Raw genomic sequence first — 17,069 nt, forward strand, 5'->3', positions numbered from 1 at the left:
AGCAAGTAACTATTCTAATTTGTTTCAGTAGTTAGTTTAAAAAACTGTAAACTTAGATAAACTCACAAATTGGAGAATCTCTGAAAAAAATGCACATACCTCCCCCTCAGTCTGGAGCCAGTTATAAGTCATATGCCATTATGTTATTTACATTTAGGAGTTGAAATTTTCAATACATGAGATGAATGGATTACTAAGAACTGATTGAAGCACTTCAGTTACTTTAAAACACATTGATATATTTGTCCTTAGCTTTCATTTGTATTTGTCTGGACAAACATTCAAAGAGATATTGCTTCTCTTGTTATCTTGTGACAAACTATTGCAAGCCAGAAGACATGTGAGTCAATATTCCAAACTTTTATTCTTAAGAATAGTTATAAAAGTACTGAAATTTAAAAATAGTAACATGTAAACATTGATACAGAGTAATAGCATTCCTATACATTTATATACACTCAGTATTCAGAGAGGACCCAATCTTCTGAGTTGAAAACCTGACTTGTGCTTCCCCCCTCCAATAAATACATCAAAAAAGTTTTAGTTTGGACTAAAAAAAAAGTCTCAGAACATCAACATTTTGCTCCTAGCATTTAAAAGCTTTCCAGTTGCTTATGCAACTAATAGGAGAATTTTGGTATGTGAAGAGAACTTTTCTAGCTCCAAGAAGTTATCAGAAGCTACTGCTGCATCCAGAGACTTGTGATAAATGCCAAACACTTCAGAGCAGTCATATCTGTGTCTGCAACACGTGCACTGGGGGTGTGTAGGGGGGTGGTGCAGGGGATGGCTTTATTCCTCTGACTCTCATGTAGGACAGAAACTGCTCTGGGATTTCAGCCAGTACATCTTTGGCCAGTCTTGCCATGCTCAACACGTGGTTTCCACTTCTGTCAATGTAATCCCGGAATGGCACAAACTGCAGCACAAAAGAGATGCTCACTCAGACACAGAACAGATCTTACAACATTAAAATAAGAAAGCTTAACCTAGGGGGTTTAGAGTATATGAACATGTTACCTTACACAGTTTTAATGTACCCATACATAAGTTGCATTTTATATTATATATTTTATAAATGCACATTGTATCTCAATTATTACAGATCTGCCTTCTAATAGAAATAGTGTGACACTTTCACTTGGGTGAACCCCTTCACATGAGCCATGGTGAGCTCAGGTTGGTGATTAAGTGCCTCACTGATATATTTGGGTTATCTCTCAACCCTTTCCATGCTAGAAGGTAATTTTGTCTCAGAAAGCCACTCTCAGCTTCCATTCCCTGCTCCTGCACCACCCGCCAGACTGCCTCCACTCTGGCACTTGCTGAGTTGATTTTTTTGACCTCTGAAGTGAACAGAATAGAAAGGATGACTTTAAATTTTTGACCATTTTGCATTATACCTAGTAGAACTCTGAACCACCTGAACACTTTTAATAGGATATTAACAAATGCATAAAGAAGCTAAGCAAAAATGATTGGATCAAAAAAGAACTTGTGATGTGATATGCAGATGTTCAACACCTGAACCATTTACCTGCCCAGTCCTGGTTTGAATTTTGTAATACTTAATGAGAATCTTGTGCTACTGGCATACCAAAAGGAAACAATCCAGGCTCCTTGATTTTTTTTTTCCTTGTGTAAAAAGGACATGCAGTCTGAGTCAAAAAACATCCTAAGAGATCCCCTTACCCATTAGTCTGCAGACATGAAATCTCAGACCCCTGTTCTGTAGCAAAGTGGGGCTATTTCAACAGTGTAATTCTTGAAATGCAATTATACAACATATTTGGCCTGATTTAGCTCTTCTCCTCTCCCCACACTGCAGAGATGCCAGAGCAGCTGGAGGAACTATGGACAGGAAAGCAAACCTAGAGATGTACAGGGACAGCTAACATGGAGATGGCAGAGGAATAGAATGAAAGGCATAGGAGAAACCAAAGGGAAACTGATGGAATGCCAAGTCATTTTCTGTAATTTAAGAGTTTAATTAAAAAGGCTGATATGCAAAATTCTCAGGAGAAACAGCAGGTGCATCACTATAAATAAATATTCTCCTAAAATGTCTTAAACAGCAAAAGGATAGGAAAGGAGCAGAAATTAAAACTGAGGAAGAACTGGTACATACGTAACACAGAGTCCCACAACATGTATCCACACTAGTGAGGAGGAGACAGTGAAGAACATGCCTCTACATGAGGTGCAGCCAGTAGCAAATATAACACATACAAAGACTCACTGTTAACAGACAGCCTTTTCCTGTACTAACTTAATCAAAATATTTCACAATACTTATAGAATTAATAGGTAATTTCACTAGTTAATTTTAATTAATCTAATACACAAAAAAACCCACTTTTTAATTTGAGTAGCTAGTTTTATAAAGGCAAATCAGTTTCAGCTTGCTAGATACAAAATAAAGGTCAAACCAAATTTAGACAGTTTGACAGAATTCCTTTTTATTTATTTAGTTAGCCTATAAAGTCAATATTTGTTAGTATTTAGACAGAAAAAGAGCACAAAATAATTCTGTCTTTGGGTAGGTTCAATATGGCATGGGGAAACATTCTGATTAAAATATATTAATAATAAATAAACATTTTAATAGAATTCTGATATGCAATGAATTCCAAAGAAATACAAAAGGGTATTCACTGCATTTTTTTTTCAGCACAAGTTAGTAGTCACAAAGCAAAGCATTTTCACAAATCTTGTTTATAATATGCTAGAACTCTATCCATTTATGCTCTTTAAAGATTTTTGGGCTGTTATTATTAGAGAAATTATGTTGCTTATATTTAAATGCATTTAAACATAAGTACAATGCTTGCCAGAAGATACCTGAATTAGCTTTGAAAATCTGAGATGGCACAGAGGGCTTTGCAGAGCTTGGGGTCCTCCCCACACACTGCTCTGCTGAAAGCACTGACATTTCCAGAACAACACACTACACACAGCCCCTCTCCAGCCCAATGTGGACACCAAGGAACACTACAAAGACTTTGACAAAATGCGAAACTATTTCTTATATCCTGTTCAGCCGTCTTACATCATCCCTACCTTCAAAACTATCTGACAACAGTTACCAAAGAAACCAGCATGTTTTACTCTTCTAAGAGTTTTGGTATCTCACTTTCTCATCAGCTGTTATCTCTATATGTTGCAAAAATGAAAAAAGTGTCTTTCTCAACTATTAGAATTCAGGAATCCATGACTTTCTTTAATGTATATCCATAGAGAGTATGAAGGTAATTTAATTTCTGTCTTATGCTCACTTCTGATCCCCATTTAAAAAAAAATAGAGGGAATTTTAATGTAGTCTGCAAGAAGATTGAAGAAGACTGAAAAAAGAGTTCTGATCATTTTCATTTCCATATATTGATGTAGCTTTCTTTATTTTTCTCTTCTGATAAAACCAAACTATAAAATCAGGTGTCAAACACCTTTTGAACACGTCCTTGGATTGAAATATTACATCCACCAGCAGTTATCAATCAAATCAATCCTTAAACATTCATGTATCAGTATTTGTAACATTAAACATTTTGAAGTTTCAGTTCCCGCAGATATAAATGGAAACAAATAAACATATCCCAAAGTTCATCAGCTGCTATCTGACCTTAACTATCATGCAGCATGAGCTATTGATATGGCTCACTTATTCTCCCTCTACATATATTCTATTAAACAACAATATAAAAATCCAACCTGTCTTGTACAGAAATAAGTGCAAATAAGTAAGAGGAAAAATAGTTGAACAGCATGAAGTTTGACAAATAGGAGGAATAAAGGAAGAAGAAGAAATGGCAGTTCTAAGGTGAGGTTTGAATCTGTCAGTGTTTAAGAGGCATTTGGACAATGCCCTTATTAACAAGCTCTAACTTTCAGTCAGCCCTGTACAGAATGGCCAGGCAGTTGCACTAAATGTCTGCTCCAAGTCCCTTCCAACTTAAACACACTACTTTATAAATGTATTCAGGCACTACCAGGAAATATGGCTTCCATAGAAGATTTACTTTTAGCCAGAACCCATTTTTCTAGTAACATCATGTTTCTCCAAATTCTCAGTAGCTAACTCTTCTCCATGGCTGTATAACACCAAGACTTTATAACAATGCCCTGTCAGTTAGGGGTCATTTCCTAACAAATGCAGATCCACTCTTGTGTGTTACAAAAAGGTTTAGAGCTGTCACAGAGAGTTCTGAGCTTGTTATAAACACCTCAAGATAAAGTATGTCAGTGCTAAGGTAAAATGAAAGGTAGGAATATAGATAGAAATGAGAATTCAAAACAAAGAGGAACAGTAAAATCTATCTATGAAAATATATTTTCTCTCCCACCTGCACAATGTCTCTTTCTGCAAATCTTCCTCTTGAAGAAATCCTCACTACATCCCCATCCAGTTCTTCCATAGCTTAAAAAAATAAGCAAAAAACCCTTATGAGTTCAGGTACACAATAAAATCATCTTACTGAGAAAATGTTCAGACAAATTACACTTTTGAGCAATAAAAAACCAACAAGTCGTCTTTAGGTAACTCTGTTAAGATCATTTGCATCAGAAAATACATCATGTTTTGTAGCTGTTTTGCACTTTTTCATGGTGACAATACATACTTCTATATTTATTGCCACCTTCAGAAAAGAACAGACTATGACAAAGTTTTTATCCTTTCATCTCTCAAAACAGCAAGTACATCTGGTTTTGTAAGGCAATATATATATACTTTCAGAGGTGGAGAAGAATTCATTTTCAGCAGCTATTGTTACAGAAGATATCAGAGGAAACAGCACAGAGAGGTAATAACTCACATTCACACTGAAAAATCAATATCTTCTAATGCTAAGGAATGAGGAGTGCTTAAAGAAATATTAAATTTATTGGGGAATTTTTCTTGTTTCTTCTAAGCAGGATACAGGTAAGCTCTGTTGTCCAGATACCTGGAAGCCATTCCAGGTGGAAAGATGTACCTGCTCTCTTGTCAGTGTTGAGATGGATGGATTTGGGATCTCAGGTTATTGCTGAGATATTGGATCTGCAGTTCAAAAACCTTCTTTTGGTGTGTGCCATGAAAACCAAAGCCCTGCACCTCAGCTTCTCAGGGGTTTCCAAACTGGGCTAAATTCACTGAAACCAGCACTTCAAACCTAGTTCTTCTGAAGCAAGAGCTAAAAAGTGTAAACGACACCATCAGGAGCCAAGCTAACAGAGTTTATTTGTTCAAAGAAAAAGTCAGTGGGTCTGCAGAGCATGTTGCCTGATGATTCTGTTGCAAAAATGTACACGTGTTCAAACCAGGACACTGAACAAGTGTTTGAAGGAGTTTCCCTAAAAAATATCCAAAATAGACAAAGACATCCTACCCAGGAAACTCCAACCTAAAACCAGTATACAGGGAAAAATCAAATTTGCTTAGTCTGTTCTTAACATTCTCTAGGAAACTAACCATGGCCATGTCAGATACAGAACACTGGGCAGAAATGCTTCTGATGTGACCTGTTACAGTCACCCCCACATCCTTTAAGTGAAGCTCTGTCAAGTGTATGTGTCATCTACCCAAACTGCAAAGTTCTAAGAACCCCTCTGGTATTCCCCAGGGGCTGGGAGATGTAGGCAACAGGGAGATCTGAAGAGGAGCAGCTTGGTCTCTCCAGGGCAGAACTGAAGCTCCAGGGGCACTGGAATGTGCAGACACCCTGAACATCACCCTCCTGCAGGCACAGCAGACAGGGAGTCTGTTTATTCCAGAAGGAATTTCTGTTTATTGCAGAAGGAATTTCTGTAAATGGAAGTAATTCCTCTGTCCTCGTGGGCACTGAGGGAGCACAGATTTGGCATACAGCTCAGGGTGAATCTCCCTGAGGCAGCACATGCTGAGGCTGTGGCTCCAAAGATGGAAACTGCATCCTGCAGTACAAACAGAATCCCGACACCCCAAGAACATGTCCTGACTGAGAAAGGGAGCCTGGGAAAATCCAAGGACTAGACAAACAGGGAGAAAGGGAAAATGCAATGGAGGGGTCAGAGAATGGTAAGTAACAGAGGACTATGTTGGAATTCCCTGGAGTAAAAATGAAGTCTACAAATTTCCATCATATGTATTTATGAATATAAACTGTCCTTTCTCACTGATTGTGGCACACAATCATTTGGAGTGCAAGTGTTCACCTAGACAATTTCTTCATGGAGTAAGATACTTAAAATTATTACTATTATACCACTTGCCAAGCAGCACAATAATAATGTTTATAATAAAATAAAATAAATTTTATATAAAATAATTTTTGTCTTGTTTTTTCCTCTTTTTTCCTACATTTAGAGTATTTGTACAGAAATTAACATGTACAGTCATTAGTGAACAGTAAACATCTGTGGTAGTAGTGCTAAGTATATTTCATGTACAACAGAAGGTATACTGATGTACTAGAATTAAAAAGAAATTATTTAGGACTTTGAGGAACAGACTCACACAATGTCTACACTTCATAGGGCAGTGATACACACTTAATAAATTAATACAAATAATGGAAGCAGGTTAGTTATTACAACAGAGAATGGTGTTCCAGAACATCACAGAAAGAATATATAAATAACCTGGTAATTTCTCTCTTGCTGTAATATTCTGTCAATGCTGCTGCACAGCAGGGCTCACTCCTGTCACCAAGTGAAACCCTGTTTAATCCAGACCACCTCAAATGTATTTATTTTTCTCAAGATTTTATTACTGCAGTAAGATCAATATTTCCATTCAACTGACACTTCACAAGGCATCTAAATATTTGTGCTGAAGAAAGGGAACATTTCTTGAGTATACTTACTTTACTGTAAATGCTGAGCTCCCATATGGCTCTGGCTTGAACAGAGAGCCTGAGGGGCTACACAGCTCCACATGGTAGCTTGTAATCACACCGAGTTATCAATCAATCAATCCAGCTGGAAATGCCAGCAGCGCTCACTCCTCGCTTCATATAATGTTCTTTTAAAGACCAATATTTGTTTGAACAGCTACATATTACTAAATTGTAAGCAAATCTAAAAAACAATTAGAAAAACCACTAGAATACTTACCATCAAACTCTGCTGGTCCTACCCCCACTATAATTATGGACATTGGAAGCCTTGAAGCCTTCAAAAGAAGAAGAAAAAGAGGTTTAATGCATTACATAACCTCTGCCAGTAATAGGAGATCTGAGAACAAAGTGAACAAAACCACACAGAAATTATGTTTTCAAGAACAAATTTTTCCCCCTAAAAAGTTGAGTGGTGTAAACTGTCTGCTTAAGTGGTACAAAACATCTTGCATGAAGACAGAAAGGCACATGGTTGTTTTATTTTTTCATTACCAAGTCTTTGAATCATATAGGATGCTAATTAAAGACAAGAAACTATGATAGCATTTAATATTAATATAACAACTAAGAGGACAAATTTCTACTAGAAACTTTTGTAAACTGACAGTAATTGCAAATATGTACCTAATAACAGTCTGACATTCATTTAAATGTGCTTTGCTGTTTCTTGATCTTACACAGCTGCTTGTAACTATGGGACACTATTTTGTACATTGATCTTATGCCAATTTTTAAAAGGAAAGAAATAATCTATTTGAGCAATATGTATATTACATTTATCCCATTAATGAAATTTTACTCTAGTCAATCATCCATGCCACAGACAAGTAAGATATAGAATTGGCCTGTGGTAAGATTTTTCATTTTACTTTATATTAACCATTCAAAGATATCTGGCTTTCTCTGAATAAACTCTGTAAAATCTTTAAAATTGTGAAGACACTATCTTAAATATTGGACTCTCCTGTCCTGATAGTAGCATCAGTTTATAGAAATAATGTGAATCTGCCTCTGATGAAGAAGGTATCAACTAAAACCAAAGAACATTCAGCAAATGCCAGGATTGACAACTTACTGAGATAATTCTGGTAACTCTGTTGCTTATTGAGATACTGTGATAAACTGTAAAATGTCTACAGTCATTTTAAACATTAAACAGGAGTATACACTGCTACTGTAAAAAAAAATCATGTAGACCTTCAGATCTACAGATGTGGACCTTCTGATCTCTTAGTACAGAACCTTCTGTTTTCTAGAATGTTATTTTTTGATTGTAAAGAAAGTATCCTTTAAAGAGATTCCTACTCACACAGACACAGAATCATGTGATATAATGAAATATGAAACAGTAAGTGGCAAGGACAGCATAAAGACAAAGAGTTAAACTTCTGCATATAAACCCAAGTGCTGGCATTTCCTGAATGACAGCATAACCTTTAAACAGTTTGGTAAAACAGAATGTGTCTGACATATATGCTGTAATGAGAAAGATGCCTAAAAGCACAATTAATGTTAAAATTGAAATATACTCTGACTTTTATATACATCAAGTTGCATTGGACATCACTGCCCTTTTTAGTATTATGGATATTATTAAAACTAAAAAAACTGCTATTGAATAGCATTTAATTAGTTCTGTCTTGGTATACTGTGCTCACACTTCAAGGATTATGCAGAAAAATGAAGGCAACTTCATAAAAAACCCAGACAGCAAATATTATCAAACTTCCACTTATTCCAAGCTAACACATCTGCTGTGTTTCCAGACAGTTGCAGACTAACAACCATTATTTGTTGAAATGAGCTATTACTGAAAACAAGGGCTGTCTGTATGTCTTGGTGGCACAGGAATTAATCTTACAAGGTATCAGCCAACTGCACTCGCTGCTCTCTTATGCACAGCCTTCAAATGGGAGGGTGAGTCAGAACCAAGAGCTGCTCCTTCTTTCTGCACTGAGTTTTTCTGTCACCTAAGAGCAGCTCATCTAAAAGAAATTATGTTTCAAACCTCTAGTCTGGGCTGGAGAATGAATTCCCAAGCTTATTACCACACAGATTCTGTGTCTGTGCTGCAGGCTGGGACTGAGGGCATCTTGGTCCCCAGGGAGAGGCAGAACACTGGGGCAGAATTTTCATGTGCACCCCACAAACTGAAACAGCATCAAATCTCTACAGGAGGCACTGTAAGTGGGTCTTCAAAACTGTGCCACCTAATTCTGCACTATTCACTTGGACATGATGCTAAATTACTTTAATGTAGGCTTTTCAACTCACCATTCTGCTGCTAACTAGATCCACTGTGGTATGTTAGAAACCATTGGTAGAGATCTTTTCCAAACATGTCTAGAAGTGTTTCTGTGAGTACTTTTATCTGAAATTTCCCACAGGCAAAAACACAATAGAACCGGCTCATAATACAGAATATTACCTATACCCATGGCAGTTTGGAAGAGAAAAATACTGAAAATAATGCAGAAACTAAAACAGAAAATACAGAAACTAACAAATAAGGAACTTAGAGAGTTTTAGGGACTGTTTTGAGGGAAATCAGATAATTGGTATGCTTGCCATTCAGGATCAGAAAGTTGGGGGCAGTTTTTAAAAAGTGTGGGGATCAAAACTGTCAATTATGAGAAAGACAAAAAAGAGTTTACTGTGCAAAACTGCTTGGTGGGATGTGCATGAGAAAGGAGAAGGCAAGAAATAAATGAGTAAAATCATACAAATACACAGTGTTAGAGAGAAGAGTATCACCACAAAACACTATCTAATTAGGTCAAGTTCAACTTTTGCTTTCTTTTCATTTTTATGCATAATAAACTTCTCCTATTTAGTAAAAATGGGTACTCCTGGAACAAATCTAGTGCCTGAACTATTAATCCACTTGCTTTATTGCCTAAAATATGAATTCCTACAAACATTATTTCAACACTTTCAGTAAAACTTACATTCACTATGGATTCTTTTGTCTGAGCCATATCAGATATAACTCCATCTGTAATAATGAGAAGAACAAAATACTGGGAGCCATCTTTTACTGAAGCAGCATATCTAAGGGAAGAGAAACCAATATTATAATAGTAAAAAAACCTTTATAAAAGGAATTAATATGAAAACAAGCTGGATTTGTAAAATTTGACTACCAAGGACTAAAAAACACAGTGAATTTCAAAAGTAAAGACGTTCATAACTAAGTCAGACTTTATACTTTTAAATGAGAACATTGAAAAAACATTACTAATACAATATTGATAATCTGCATGTGTTGCATCAGTGAAAAATGGGAACTGCACCACACCAAAAGGAGCAGGGACAGAATGTGTTTTATAGAATGATGAGATGTTAGAAAGCCTAAGTTGTTTAATAGGCATTACCTATGGGGTACAGAGCTTTGTATGAAGGGTATACATGAATACTGAATGGTTGGGTTTATAGCACAAATAAAACTTAACAGGAATCAACATATTGCATATTTTTCTCTTCTTTTTTTTGTCTTACAAATCCAGGTTATATACTGTTGACCATGACTGCAGATTTATAGTTCACATCTATGTACAGGCTTGTAAAAGGCTTGAATGTGCACCCTGCAACCCTGGCCTCAATATTAATTTCTGTGCACCACCCACAAATTGCCTTTCCTGCAAGACTCAAGCTTCTCCTTGTGCTGTACAGGAATGCAAGATAAAATACACCCAGCGCCATTCCCACCTCAGTGAAAGGGCCCAAGAAGCAACTACTCTTTGAAAACGAGCAGCTTTTGAAGGATTGCAAAGTCCTGAAAGAGAGTGAGCCCAAAAAGCCTCACTAAATTCTATGGCCTGAACTGAAGAACTTTTTGTGGGAAGCTGTTTGCTGCTTCAGAGCCACTACAGTTCCTGCTTTTAGGAAGGTTCTTGGTGCTGTGAAGTCAAGAAGTAGAACTTTGTGCAGTGAGTTGTAGAGAGAGGAATAAAAGAAAAAAATTAGTTGCCTCAGGAATACTTTTGAATACATGCCCAAATACCTAATATGACTGTGAAATAACTCACTATTTTATTGGCCACTGAATCTGAAAGGCCTGGCTCACTGAACAGAGCATGTTCAGTGATGGCCACAATGCTTACATATACTTACAAAACTCTCTAATGATAACACAGTGCATTGGCAGGCAGCTACTTCTGATAAATACAATGCTGCAGCCACAACATTTGTAAGAGCTTGGAGAAAGCCACAACTAACTCACAGAACATCAGCATATTCCAGCCTCTCCCCAGGATCCAGATGGGTAAAAAAGCCATACAAGCAGTGACCCTGTTGGATGTCACCTATTTGCATGCTGGAAGTAGGGACTGATAATTAAATATTGAGATTAGCAAGACCTACCACGGAACACGTTTTTGCTGCCAAGCAGAGACTTCTTTTATCTCACTTTTCCACACGGCTTATAAACTTTTCAATTATGATTGCATTGACAAGGTATGATGAGAGAGTAAAATAAACATTATCCTACCTGAGCACTTGGCACTGCCTACATACCTACATTGAAGAAATGGAACAAAATTTGGTTCTTTCAATTTTTTTCACAGATTAAAATGCTCCAAAGCCTTTTGCAAGAAAGATCTTACATGAGGAAGGGAGATGGGAGATGACACTAAGTTGAATCTGATGTCGTTTCGGTAACTCTCTGACTGGGGAAAGGATAAAAAACATCATTATCTGCCTAAAGAGTTTCCAAAGAATACCAAGATCACAACAGGACAGTAATATCTGACATTGGTTACAGAGATTTCATCAGAGGCACTCTTTTAAGTAGGAGGGATGTGGAAAGAAGAAATTTCTTTGAGGATGAAAGTAGGTTCAAAGAGTAACTTCAGGGCAGTACCATGTCAATGAGAGTCACCAGAATAATCAAGAAATTGAACCTTGAAGGAAATGGTGTTACTGAGAACTGGACTGATACACAGATTGCTCTAGGGATGATCATGCAGGAGAAATCCTTGTGAAGACACTTAGCTTTCCCACTATAATGTAGTCTGATTTGCTACTAGGAGGAGCTCCCAAAGTTTGCAACAACTTGGTATTTAGACAAAAGTTCAGTGGAAGGACTAATAATTCTGGTGGACAGTCTTCTGTTATTCTGCAAATGTTGGCAAATATTCCTGAAAAACAACTGGTGAGGAAAATAACTAATTTTATGCCAATACTTTGATAAAACCGGATCCAAAATTTCAATTTTTGCAAGGAATAGCAGGCTTGAGATAAATTGCCAAGTTCTGAGCCAGGCATCTCAGGTGCTATGATCAGTTCTGAAGAAAAAGAAAGAGCCAGAAAAATTGTTGGGTTAGATTTCCAGATAATGTGGCCAATGCAGACACTGAGTGCCACATCTATGGAAAACTGCTACTGAAGAGATCATGTCAGAGGAAAGATTAAAGGAGACAGATACTCTCAGATGACAAGTAATGTAAAATACATGTACATAATTTTAATGGTATGATCTGAAGACAAAACAATTAAACCCTAATGATAAATAGCTGAAATCAGCTATCTAGCCATGCTAGGGCCACAGAAAATTCGTTGCCCCACAGAATTTACAAACTATTTTCTGCTGGTCTATAGAACTAACAACAGCAAACCAGATAGTACATAAATATCTCTTGCTATTAAAATCAGCTATTTTGCAAGCTCATAAATAAAACATTACCAGTACAATGATTTACACATCCCTGCTTCTTTATTTTGTAACCAGTAGCTCTTTGTGTCTATAAATAAAATAAAATCTGTTCAGCAAATCACCTAAGCCATATCCCTTTCCTATATAAATTCATGGAGGTATTACACTGCCAAGGTCTTGAGCTCAAGATTATAAGTCAAGATCTTGTCTGCCAAAATAAGGCAACATTATCCTTCTTAAGAAACTTTCTACAAACACAGGGAGGTTTTTACTGTGAGGAATTAGATGAGGTGTTGCATAACAGGACCATGGCTCCCCAATGGTGACAGCTGTCTTGAAACTGCCACTACCAGCTTAGAATTGTTGGTACAGAGAGACCTGGAAGATTCTGTTGACATGTGGGGCATTCAGAGATTAGAGAAACTACACGTACATAAAAAAACTCAGAGCTTATAAAAATTTTTGATAGATGCACATATTTTCTATGAAGTAATAATTCTGCGCTCTAAAGGACAAAAAAGGAACATGACATGACAAAAATTTTATTTCCTTATGATTTCTGCTAAGATTTGGACTCAGGCTGGTCAACTGGATCACCTGTATTTCTTTTTAAGCAGCAATTAAATTCTGCATAATACCAGCATATGGTCTTCAAACCTACTCAAAGTCACAAGGTAATTAATTATGGGACTGAATAAACAAAACAACTGTCAATAAATATCTTTCTCTGTAACTGCAGCCTTTTATATGTAGCACTGGTTCTGACACAAAGAAGTTTCTGCCCAGCACCTGCTGTGATGCTTACCTGGCTACATGATTAATTACAGGAGCAAAGTTTGTTGGCCCATACAGCTGTACAGATTTCAGACTCCTGTAGTATGCCTCCATTACACCATCAATTCCATGGCAGTATGGATTTTGAGGGTTTCCATTCTAACAAAAACAAGAGATGATTAATCAGTATAAGTAATTATGCAGTAAAAACTACACAGGTTAATGAACACTACCCTGCGCAGATATGTAAAGGGCAAAGACCTAAGCATTCTAGGATCTACTCAGAGTTTACCACAAATGCCCAGTGTATGTGCCAAGTCTGCTTGTGGTGTTACCTGCTGAGGTAAGGAGGTTCCACCAGCCCCAGCAGTCTGGATCACTGGGGCTGGCTCCTGGGCATAAACACCACCTTCAGTGTAATTAAACCCTCCTTCATACATACAACAGTAACAGGCATTTCCCTGTGTGGATTTAAGGTATGAATTACAGGTCAGATGTACGCCTGGAAGCATGCTTGGGAGCACAGTTCAGGCTCAATGATTTATTCTGTTAAAAATGTGAGAAAAAGAAATGGTAGCCAGACCCTGAGTTCATACACTTAGAAGTGTGTAAGGTAAGCAATAAACTTTGCATTGTTTTGGCCTGATATTTCTGCGCTGAAAAAATTATTTTTGACCTGGTATAAGCAAAAGAAGAAATGAATTTACTGTTTGGGAGCCCACAAAATGGCTGCTAGTGTAAATTCTTAGGATAGGAATTTTACTACCTATCTCCATAATGAGTCTTTAATGAGGATATCTATTAACAGATGGCAATACAAACACAAAAGCAGAATTCCAGACCCATGTCAGGCCAGGCAAATGATCTATGATCTTTCAAATAACTTTACTCTCCTTCACATGCCAACACCTCATTAGCTTAGTGTGCCAGTACTCATTCTGAGGTAAAGTGTACTTGCCTGAGAATCTAGACAACCAAAGGGGATTTTGGACAGAATTTGTCTAAAACATTAAAAGGGAGAGCTGAAAACACTGCTAAGCATTACATGGGAGACACCTATATAAGTTTATATACAGAGGAAGGAATAACACACACACACACATATATATGCATATGTGTACGTATGTATATATGCATGTATGTATGTATATGCATGCATGTATGTATGTACATATGTGGTGCTTTTTCTTCTGTAAAAGTATCACAATGGCTCATAAAGAAACTGAATTAATTTTAGAAATATCCTTAAAACTGAAAGATGCATCAATATATTTGGATTTGCTATACAAAGTCCAAAGTCTGCAATTTAAATGAGTATTTGCAATTGCACCTGTTTTAAATTAGATCTATGTGGAAAACATTTCCATGAGGGAAGATATGTTGTACTCTTTTCCAGCACAGGCTGACAGAAGAAATACACATCCAGAGTCACCAATCTGCTGCCATGTCTTTAATGCTAACTGATTAGCACTCCCCTGGTACACCTACATTTGCTATAATTCTGACACGTTTATCCTACCCTGAGGAGAACAAAAATCCCAAAACAAGCAAGTAGATAAACCAACACCCATCACAAGCATCACCCTTCGGGCAAATCCTGGTAGATTTTAGGTTGGAAATTGAACTGATCCATGGGGGAATCTCAGATTTATTCTTATCACCTCATCTTTTAGTCCACTTAGATATCCCTATGTCTCTGAACTAGCAGCCTGTAAAGACAGAAATCCCAGAAAATGAGACAGAATAGTAAGAATAATAATGAAATTTTATCTAGGAACATGATTTGTTCGCTTCTTTAGAGATATTAGCTTCAGTCTGAACTCTTTAAAGCATCTGTTTCTCAAGCTGCTACAGCTGAGGTTAAAGATTATTACTTTTCTTTATTACGATTTTTGGCCTACAGGGACTTCTTGACTCCAGATTTCTCTCCATAACTTCAACTGAAGTAACTTCAGTATGATGAAAAGTTTTGAAACAACTATTTAGAGTAAGCACAAAAGATGTAGCACATTCTCTGTTCTTTACTTGTCCAGTAACTGCTTAAGACTACAATCTTAACTCCCAAAAAAGTATATGTTTATTTACTTACCAGTGCAAATTCATGTGATACTCTTCCATCTGGAGGAAGTCTTGCTCCAAATCCTAGAGCTGGGAACATTTTATCACTATCATAGTCCTGAATTATTTCACCAACAGCTCTCAGTGCCATGCCATAGGCATTCAGCTGATAGGGATTCATGTAGTGCAGTGAAGTTGGCTGTAAAGGGTTACCTGTTGAAGCAAGGATCAGATTTACTTTAAAATTAAATCACTTCATTACTTGAATTTTCTCTCTTAAAACAGAAGTTGTATCAGGTAAAAATGCAGTGTTCCAAATAAATCTTAAAAGTAGTATATTTTTAGTAGTTCTAAATACATTTCATCAGAAGTAGCTGCATTTCAGCATTGAAAGGGCAGCAAGAAACTTGTAGATTTGTGCAATTTATACACTTTTAAGACAAAATTTACAAAAGCACTACGACATTCTGAAAGCAGCTTTGGAGGAGGATCACAACTTATCTCTGCTTGGCCCCATTTCAGCCTCACTCTCCCTGGAACTATTTGGCCCTTTTCAGTGGGTTCTTCTAAGGTTTCTCCCAGCAGTTCCAAAAACCAAACAATAACACTGATCAAAAGCTACACATATTTGCAAATGGCCTCTGGCTATTAAATTTTATATGTAGCTTTTCCAACTTTTATCTGTTCTGTTTGTCCTGCTTTCCTAGACAGGAATTGGCCTCTCATCTGATGCTTGGCAAAATGGAATCCTGAGTCCAGGTGGTGCCAGCTGAATACTGTTACAAACACACACATATGTGCACTTAGAACTGAGCACAGCACAAACACACACAAATAAGATGTTTATTTTTATTCTTACCATTGGAGGCTGTGAAATCAATAGCAACTGTGAAATTGATTTGGGTTCTGCAGAAAAAGCAAACACAAATCTTATTAATAGTAGTACTGCTATGGAGACAAATAAACAAGAGATGGTAACATCATTTGTGGACAAACTGTAGGACACTGACTTTCTAATAGAGGAAATAAACACTGAAAATACTCTTATATAAGGTTCAAGCCAAGGGCTACACAAAACTAACTTATTAACACACTGAAAACAGTTACTTGACTCCATCATTCTTTTTTTCATTGTTTATTAAAAATCCTAAATAAATAATTAGTAAGAACTTCCATAAATATTATTAATTCCTTTTAGCAGTAATATTGATTTTCCCATGGACACATTTTAACCCTGGTCATGCAAGATGTTCTCTCCCAGCTGAGGTGGAATACCAAAACAGAGCAATGTGTCTTATGGATTCAGTGCTGCATAGATCACTACTACTTTGCTATAATTTAGTTGGCATAGAAATACATGATCTACTTGAAAGTGATAGGTGATTTTACCCTATCCTCCTATACACCACAAGAAATGAAGAAAGTATCTTTAAAGGAACAGTAATCCTCACCTCACAGCCACAGAGAGAGCAAAGTGAAACCTGTCATCTTTTAATATGAGTTCCATCAGTACTGACACACATAAGGGAACAAATTAAGTCTGAATGTGATTTTTGACTAGGTTTGATTACGGTTTTTTAAGCAGTGCCTTGGAAGGAATCGTGGCTTCCCTGTGGCGTCAGAGCGACAACCAGCTGGTCTGTCAGCAGGGGGGAGCAGTGGAAGGTTTGAGGACCACTTACTGCACAGAACTGTACAACAGAGCTGTCACAGTAACTAATTCTAACAGGCTG

The 17,069-nt window shown here is 36.9% G+C and overlaps 1 protein-coding gene across 2 annotated transcripts in view; it reads right to left on the reverse strand.

Moving 5' to 3' along the window:
- Positions 1–344: 344 nt before the first annotated feature.
- The window catches only part of CPNE8 (copine 8), a 71,495-nt gene continuing 54,770 nt past the window's right edge, over positions 345–17,069 (reverse strand). For both annotated transcript variants that reach the window (XM_074540022.1, XM_074540023.1), the window contains 7 exons: positions 16,196–16,242; positions 15,368–15,549; positions 13,310–13,437; positions 9,800–9,902; positions 7,069–7,126; positions 4,341–4,414; positions 345–919 (listed from right to left, as the gene is read on the reverse strand). In XM_074540022.1, the coding sequence (XP_074396123.1) occupies positions 731–919; positions 4,341–4,414; positions 7,069–7,126; positions 9,800–9,902; positions 13,310–13,437; positions 15,368–15,549; positions 16,196–16,242 (781 nt within the window). In that variant the 3' untranslated portion in view covers positions 345–730. The remainder of the gene's footprint in view (positions 920–4,340; positions 4,415–7,068; positions 7,127–9,799; positions 9,903–13,309; positions 13,438–15,367; positions 15,550–16,195; positions 16,243–17,069) is intronic.

The sequence above is a fragment of the Zonotrichia albicollis genome, chromosome 4 (assembly GCF_047830755.1).
Source record: "Zonotrichia albicollis isolate bZonAlb1 chromosome 4, bZonAlb1.hap1, whole genome shotgun sequence".
In the NCBI taxonomy this organism is placed as follows: domain Eukaryota; kingdom Metazoa; phylum Chordata; class Aves; order Passeriformes; family Passerellidae; genus Zonotrichia; species Zonotrichia albicollis.